The sequence below is a fragment of the Cervus canadensis genome, chromosome 5, assembly GCF_019320065.1.
Source record: "Cervus canadensis isolate Bull #8, Minnesota chromosome 5, ASM1932006v1, whole genome shotgun sequence".
Lineage (NCBI taxonomy): Eukaryota > Metazoa > Chordata > Mammalia > Artiodactyla > Cervidae > Cervus > Cervus canadensis.
Genome location: NC_057390.1, coordinates 2,658,542 through 2,666,417, shown reverse-complemented (window position 1 = coordinate 2,666,417; position 7,876 = coordinate 2,658,542). Strand labels below are relative to the sequence as shown.

The following is a 7,876-nucleotide window of genomic DNA, read 5'->3' as shown; positions in this document are numbered from 1 at the left end:
AACAAGGAACTGGTAGGAAGCCGAAGGGTAGGGCTGTCCGTGGGCCAGGCTGTACAGGGGGATTAGTTTTGTGGGGCCAGAAGTTCTGGAAGAATATCCCGCAGGCGCGTCACGTGTCCCTGGAGGTGTTTCAGCTTCAGGGCCGTTGTAGGTTTCAGGTTCTGCTGCGGAGTGGTGAGGTTGGAAGAGTTGGCGCTACTGGTGTTTGGCGCATTGATGATATTGGTGTATATTTGAATGGGGGCATTCAGCCGAAGTTCCGGTTTGATCCAGTTCATGGCCAAATAGTTCTAGAGAGAACAAGCAAAAGTCAGCCTGAAGTAGCTGCCCAAAAACGCTGTCTCAGATCATCCAGGAGGCACGGCACCTTTGCCCCGTCCCCTGGGCTTGTCACTCACCGGAGCCGAGTAGATAAACTTGAACAGCAGAAGCCCTATGAGCAGTATGATGGTGGTGGCTATGATTTTGAAGCGGTAGCGTCTCCAGAACACACGGATGAATCTCCCAATGGGTGACCGGATCCACATGAACAGGGTGTGGGTGCGTCTGTCCGGGAGCAGGGTTGGCAGAGAAGGGAAGAGGGCAGAGGGAACCTTCAGGTCAAGTAACCCAGAGCAAAAGGGCTTTCATTTGAAAAAAAGCAGCTCTGCTTCTGCCCACCCCTCTCTCCCGGCAGCTGCACTCCCCTGATTATAACTGAGCTCTGAGCTGGAGTTGGCTGGTGGGTTAAGTATCCCTCTTTACGTCTCAGCCCCCTCCCCAGCACCACCCCCACACCAATTGCCAGGCCCAGCAGCTCAGCTTTTTGAACCAGGAAGAGTGCCTCAGTGCCTTAACCCTGCGGGACCCTTACAAGGGAGGATGAAGTGTAGGGTATTGGTTGGGCTCTGACTGGCCTCGTCCTGCCGCCTTGATTAAGGCTTCCTTTTCTGTCAGTATCTCCAGGGTCATCTTCACTTTACCCTAGAAACACGATGGGTTGTGGGGGCACTGAGTTCAGATGGCAGGAACAAGAACCTGCCTTTTCCCGGGTTCAGAAGGGAAAAGGGGTTCAGCTCAGGCCCCCAGAAGTCTGTTAGAGCCAGGTTATATGACACAGCGGGCTTCCCAGGTGGCTCAGAGGTAAAGAATCCACCCGCCAAGGCAGGAGACTTGGGTTCAACCCCTGGGTTGGGAAGATCCTCTGAAGAAGGAAATGGCAACCCACTCCAGTACTCTTGCTGGGAAATCCCATGGACAGAGGAGCCTGGTGGGCTACAGTCCATGGGGTCGCAAACAGTCGAACAGGACTTAGTGACCAAACAGTGTGGCTCAGCAGTCAGCCCTGTAACGCAGGCAACAGGCATCCGCCCCGGCTCGTACCGACAAGCGCCATTTGCCGCCATCGAGGACCTGGCAAGGCCACCAGCCGGCCACATTCTTCATCTTAAAGAGAGACGAGCGCTTGTGCTGGAGGCAGTGGGGCCACTTGGGGTCAGCCTCCAGCATTCTGACCGAGCACAGCCTGGAGTGCGGGGCCGGGAGGGGCATGTCTGACAAATCCAGCTCCAGGACCCCTGAACCCAGAGAGAGGTCGTCAGCGACGCAGGCACTTCCCTGCCCTGTGGCTGCAGGCCCCGCGCTGGGGTCTCACCTAGAAAGTCATCCGTGGAGATGATGTTGTTGTCCCAGACCTGGATGATGAGCCGGGCTGGGAACTTCGTCACCGTGGGGTCCAGGCTCCATATGTAGTCCTGGAGGTGGCAGAGCATGTATTACTGGCCTGGCTCTTCTTGAGAGTTCATGGCCACTGAGCCACTCACCACCCAGCCGTGATGGGATGGTCATGGAGGAGGAGGGGCAGGAGGGTTTATACCCAAGGCCACATTCCAAGCATCTCTGTGCAACTCACAGGCTCCGGGGGGAGGGGAGGGAGTGTGTCTGACCCCCCACCCCACCTCGGGCCTGTTGGCTGTGTGCTCGGTCACTCAGTCGCGTCCGACTCTTTGCAACCCCATGGACTGTAGCCCGCCAGGCTCCTCTGTCCACGGGATGCTCCAGGCAAGAATACTGGAGTGGGTTGCCATTTCCTCCTCTAGTGGATCTTCCTGACCCCAAGGATGGAACCTGTGTCTCCTGCATCAGCAGGTGGATTCTTTACCATTGTGCCACCTGGGAAGCCTGGGCATGTTACCTTCTCGCTCAAGACACACACATGCTCTGCCACCAGGTAGTCCAAGGTGAAGATGAACCGCCAGTTGAAGATGCCCTCCCCCGTCAGGGAGCGGTAGTGGACGTCCGTCTTCTGCATGTCCTTCTCCAGCCCGAACAGCCACCTGGGACCAGAGTCTCCTCACCTGGGGTTCTCGGTTCACTGTCCCCACTCCCTGAGCTGGCGCCCCGGGGGGAGGGCTGCCCAGTACACCCCGAGGTCAGGAGCATCCGCAGGAATGACAGAACTAGGCACATTGGAGGGCACTCTGCTCCTTCCCTCACCCTTTGACATAGATGTCGTTTATCCTGTCGTTACTGTTCTCCTTTGGGTCCACGAGGGTGGTTTTCCAGATAATGCAGCGGAGCTCATACCTGCAGCCACCGTTGTCTGAAGCTTTGTGGAGGAATAGCTCCCCAACCGCAGCCTCAGCAAGGTAACAGGCCGGGGGGTGGGTGGTAGCTGTGCTCCGTGCCCACCCAAGTCAGGCTGGGCTTGGGGGGCCGCCTGAGGAGGCGGCGCCCTAGATCCCCCGCAGAGGGCAAGTGTCACGGTGACTCAGCGTTGGAGCCTGTTGGTGCCCCGCCCTGCCTGGTGTCACTCACCTGTTAGGCTTCCTGGGCCCAATGTTGACTGGGGGGCCGGGAGGCCCAAGCTTCTTAGGGAAGATGTCCACCCACATTTGCACCTTTCCCTAGAGTGGACAAAGATGAGCTGGCTGGGCTTGGCCAACCCCCCTCCGCCCCAACGCTACTCCCCGCTCTCGGCATGCTGGCCTGGGGGGAGGTCCCCGTCCCAGGTTCAGGCCTGCTGAGGCTGTTTCCAGCACTAAGCATTGGGGGATCTAGGAGGTCGATGGACTTCAGACAGGAAGTCAGTGCGCCATGCACCAGCTTCCACTTGTTTCTTTTCTTGGCGGGAAGAACACGCTGGTGCTGTGCGACGGCTGTGAAGCTGGGGGCTGTGATGCCAGGGTAGCACATGTCACTGGGGTCTAGAGGGGGATGCCATTTAACAGGCCCTGCCTGACAGCCTCTGCACACAGGTACGAGTGGGATGGGGGCTGTGTTGACTAACCACCTAGTGGCCCTGAATAAGGGTAAGCTAGGTGATCTCCAGGTCATTCATGTTGTGGAACCACATCCGAAGGATGTTAAGCTTTCCACCAAGTGCAGAGGTCTAGGCAAGAAGGGGTAGAAGCGGTGAGGGAAGGGGAGAGAAGAAAGCAAGAGAGTAGAGTCACCAACACTTTGGCCACCTGATGTGAAGCGCCAACTCATTGGAAAAGACCCTAATGCTGGGAAAGATTGAGGGCAGGAGGAGAAGGAGGCAACAGAGGATGAGATGATTATACAGCATCCCTGACTCAATGGACGTGAGTTTGAGCAAACTCCGGAAGATGGTGAAAGACAGGGAAGCTTGGCGTGCTGCAGTCCACGGGGTCAGAGAATCAGACACGGCTTGGCAACTGGACAAGAGCAACAAGAGCTACCAACAGTGAGAGTCCTTCAGACCACGCGACCTGGTTTTATTCTGAAACTGGCCTCATTGACTGAGAAGACAAGTTCAGTGAGGGTGGTTTTAAAAAGTGCTCAGAACTTTGTTATGTAGAACGTGCTGTCAGGTTGAGAGATGGGGAGAATGAGATGAGCCATTCCGGTGGCTGGAGGATGGGGGATCACTGGGGTGCCTGTGGGGATTTTTATTCCTTTTGTTTGGAGTTCCTTGCTGTGCAGAAAACACAGCCTGCATTTCACAGCCAAGTCAGGGTTATGATGTCTGCACTCTGACCCCTGCTCCATCCTTCCCACCTTCCATCCAGGGGAAACTCGGGCAGTGCTGACCCTGGCGGGTGGGGCCCCCAAACACTTCCACAGCAGACACGGGGCCTCAGCTTTTCATCAGCAGCTTTTTCAGCTCTGACTCTCTCCACTCTTCGTGACATCGCTGCAGTTTCTTAGTAACACACTCAGAACATGTTTGCCATCTTTGCACTCACACCTGTGGATGCCTGGCCTTTCCTGCCCCTCTCATCCTAGGTGGTGGGGCTTCCCCGCCTCCCGCTCCAGCCCCTCAAGGCTCATACCTGGTCGATGCCCGGCTGGCTGTCGCTGTACAGAGTGCGGGTCTCCACATGCTCGGGTACCAGCCCCTGGGTGTTCAGGAGGTACAGAGCCAGGCGCTCTTTCTTAGATCCCAAGAAGCTCGCTCTAGGGGGCTTGAGTTCTATATGGGGAGAGGGGATGGGTAGGAGGTATCAGGAAGTCACGGCCTTCCCATCCCCCACATGGGCCCCGCCTTCTCCACCCTCAGCCTGGGAGGCGGACTTGGTGATCCTTTACAGGAGGGTAGCAGACAGGGTGGCGCTAGTGGTAAAGAACCCTCCTGCCAATGCAGGTAGACTTAAGAGATGTGGGTTCAATCCCTGGGTTGGGAAGATCCCCTGGAGCAGGAAATGGCAACCGACTCCATGCCTGGAGAATCCCACGGACAGAGCAGCCTGGCAGGCTGCAGTCCATAGGTCACACAGAGTCGGACACGACTGAAACAACTTAGCTTTGTGCAGGGACAGGGTGGGAGTAATGCACTCTGGCAACTCCTCCATCCTGAGCCCCACCGGAGGCAGAGGCCTGGCCCTGCGCTTGCTGGCAGGTGTGTACGCTTCTCACCAAAGCTTTGCAGTTCGAATTTTTTCCCGTTGTAATAAACAGAGTCACCCTCAGGGCTGAAGAGAGGTGGTGGTAGTCCCTTTCGCTTGGCGTGGTGCTCCAAGAGCAAGCTTGGGGGCATCTGATCCCGCCACCTGAAGGGCCCTGACCTGTGGGGAGACCCGAGTCCTGGAGAAGCCCCTGCTGCCCGCTGCAAGCTGACCGGTGCTGGGAGTAGGCATGCAGATGGGTTTGGGCCCCAGCTCCCCAGCCTGGGATGCAAGTGTCTTCAAGGGGAGCTGTGGGCTCCCTCCTCCACCCTCACCTGCTCCCTTGCCCACCGCCACCCCCCACCCCAGCTCAGGTCCTCACTGGCAATAGGATTTGGAGAGCCCACAACGAGCTCCAAAGCCAGACAGGAGTCGGTCTTCAAGGTCAATGACTGTGGTTCCAATCATATCATCAGGTGAGAATAGGTCAAAGTCATATAGCTGGATCTCTAGGTCTTTCTCCAGGGGGATGGTGCAGCTCAGTTCAAACATCCTAGGGAGAGGGTGTTGGAGACACAGAGACTGACCGTGTTATCCACCTGCCTCCGTCTCCAGCACCCTGGCCCCACGCGCCTGTGCCCAACTCTGTTTGGTTCCGGTGAATATAGAGAGCAGAGCCTGGCATGACTGTCATCTGCCAAAAACCAGCCCTCAGTCCTGGTGGGAGCGACTTATTTTTTTTTTTTAATTTATGTGGCTGCTCTGGGTCTTAGTTGTGGCACGCAGGATCTTTAGTTGTGGCGTGAGAACTCTTAGTTTCGGCATGTGGGATCTAGTTCCCTGAGCAGGGATCAAACCTAGGCCCACTGCATTGGGAGTGCAGAGTCTTAGCCACTGGACCACCAGGGAAATCCTGGGAGTAATTTTTGATAGGCCTGGGGTGCAGGACTCTGAGCTCCCTTCCAGGGCAACATGTCTGAGAGGGAGGGGAGGGCTGGGCTGCCCATTGGTGCTGGTGCTTTGTCCATCAATTGAACACGGTGCTAGGAACGCAGAAGCTAGAAAGGAACGTGAGCATTCTCTGCCTCTGGGACTGCTCCCGACCCGCGGGGGATGAGAGCAGGGGTGTGGGACCGGGCGCACTGGGGCGGCTCACACGCCAAAGATGGGGTCCAGAGTGTTGGGCTGGTACTTGTCCCGGTTGCCAAGCATCGTCTGTCCCAGTTTCAGGATCACGTAAGGGTCACACTGGGGTTCAGGCAGAAGTGAGGGGAGGACAGGAAACAGGAATCAGCCCGGGTTGGCTAGGGAGGGCAGGAGTGAGTCAGAGAGGAGCCCCTTGTACAGACGGGGCCTTTGGGAAGTCTGCAGTCTGGGCATCAGCCCAGGGGGCTCCGGGATGCTGGGGTGCAGAGTGAGGTGTCGGGGTGGGGGGGCGGGGAGGCTGGTTACCAGGCCGTTGATGTCTTGGGGCTGCAGGTGGGAGGCTCGCACAATGTACACCCGCACCACGCACTGCTGAGGGAAGTCCTCTTTCTTAGGCCAAAGCGGGAACTGGCGAGGGGGCTTGGGAGCTTCCGGGTTCTCAGGAAAGGGGTAGACGCGGAACTGGCCCTGTGCGTGTGTCAGGGAGGGAAGGTCTTGGCCGCCAGCCTGGCAGCAGCGGCCTGGCTGTGTAACTCCCTCCAGGAGGGGCCCCGGGTCCCCAGTCAGAAGAGTGGGTTGTGTTGAGGATGGCAGGACCTGAAACCCACAAGGACCAGTGGGGGCAAGTGCTGCAGAGATGCTCAGCCAGGACCACGATGTTCAGGAGGGGTGATCAGGAAGGGCATTCAGAGGGGTGTTAATGCAGGAACTGAGCTCCCGGTTTCCGCTGAAGGGAGCTCTCTTTCCACCCCCATCCACCCCTCCAGGTCCGCACTTCTTTTCAAAAGCTCTTGAGCCTGAGTGGGGATTGAAAAGCCTAGCCCTTCCTGCGTCAGGGGAGGCGACCCTGAGTCCCCGCAGAGGTCAGTCTCTGCGCCCCACTCCCGAGACTGTCAAGCCCTCCATGCCCATCCTCACAATGAACATGCAGAACCAGGGCTCCTAGCAGAGTCTTCCCCGGGCAGAAGGGGCCCAGGGTGGCGGGTGCAGCCGCGCAGGGCGGGACGCACACCTTGAGCTCCCCGACCACAGGGCTGCCCAGCCTGGGCCGCTCCTGGTAGAGTTTGAAGGTCCGGCAGAAGTCCTGCAGGCCTTGGAAGGCTGGCACAGCCTCCAGCTCGCAGTCATACACCTGTGGGAGGGCGCGGAGGGCCCCGCTGCGGGGTGGGGCAGCCGGCCAGGCCCGGCCGAGGGCACCATCCCTAGGGTGGGGCGGGCGGAGGGACCCCTGGGCTGCTGCCCGTGGAGCGGTGGTTCCTGAAGGCCAGGGGTCGTGTGGTCCAGTGTTGTGGAGACGGTGCGGGAACACCCCCTGCTGCCCCTCTCCCTGCCCCTCCACCAGCTTGGCTGTTCCCTGAGGGCCCCATGCCCGCATGCTGGCCTCCCCCCCACAGCCTCTCGGCACCCCTCAGCGGTCCTCGCTCTCAGGGACCTGCGGACCTTCAGGGTGTGGTAGTCTTTGTACTTGTACTTCAGGGTCCGGGGAGCGTCTCCGGTGGCCCAGAACAGCTTGCTCCACCAGTCTACCTCCTGGTCATTCGCGTCCTGGCAGGAAGAGGGGGCGTTTCCCTGGGGAAGGGGCGCGGGGGCTTCCTCTGCCCCACCCCTCCCTGGGCTGCCCAGGGTTGTGCCTTTCCCCGAGGCTGAGCCTCTGTCACCTCAGCTTTGCTGGACTTGAACCAGAACTTTTCACAGAGGTAACCTAGGAGCTGAAAAATGACTGCACATGAGCAAGGTGAGGCCCAACTGCCCAGCCCACCCATAGCCTCCCACTTCCCAGAGGAAAACAGACTCAAGGTCACGGCCTCCTTCCCTGGCTCCCTTCCCATTCACAGAGGCCTCTTAATTCAGGGGTCCTCAGAAATAGGATGGGGGCCAAGAAGGAGGGGAAGGTTTGTTCT

General features: G+C 58.6%; 1 protein-coding gene and 1 non-coding gene across 2 annotated transcripts in view; both read right to left on the bottom strand.

Moving 5' to 3' along the window:
• Nucleotides 1-62: 62 nt before the first annotated feature.
• The window catches only part of FER1L5 (fer-1 like family member 5), a 54,127-nt gene continuing 46,313 nt past the window's right edge, over nt 63-7,876 (bottom strand). The window contains exons 38-53 of the mRNA XM_043467694.1: nt 7,634-7,684; nt 7,416-7,520; nt 6,988-7,107; nt 6,282-6,443; nt 5,986-6,077; nt 5,212-5,382; nt 4,861-5,009; nt 4,278-4,417; nt 2,797-2,885; nt 2,476-2,565; nt 2,174-2,315; nt 1,634-1,733; nt 1,363-1,556; nt 854-963; nt 399-546; nt 63-290 (exon numbers count right to left, since the gene is read on the bottom strand). Of these exons, the coding sequence (XP_043323629.1) occupies nt 63-290; nt 399-546; nt 854-963; nt 1,363-1,556; nt 1,634-1,733; nt 2,174-2,315; nt 2,476-2,565; nt 2,797-2,885; nt 4,278-4,417; nt 4,861-5,009; nt 5,212-5,382; nt 5,986-6,077; nt 6,282-6,443; nt 6,988-7,107; nt 7,416-7,520; nt 7,634-7,684 (2,091 nt within the window). The remainder of the gene's footprint in view (nt 291-398; nt 547-853; nt 964-1,362; nt 1,557-1,633; nt 1,734-2,173; nt 2,316-2,475; nt 2,566-2,796; nt 2,886-4,277; nt 4,418-4,860; nt 5,010-5,211; nt 5,383-5,985; nt 6,078-6,281; nt 6,444-6,987; nt 7,108-7,415; nt 7,521-7,633; nt 7,685-7,876) is intronic.
• Nucleotides 5,666-5,738, bottom strand: TRNAG-CCC. The gene has a single exon. It is a non-coding gene; the product is annotated as a tRNA-Gly (tRNA).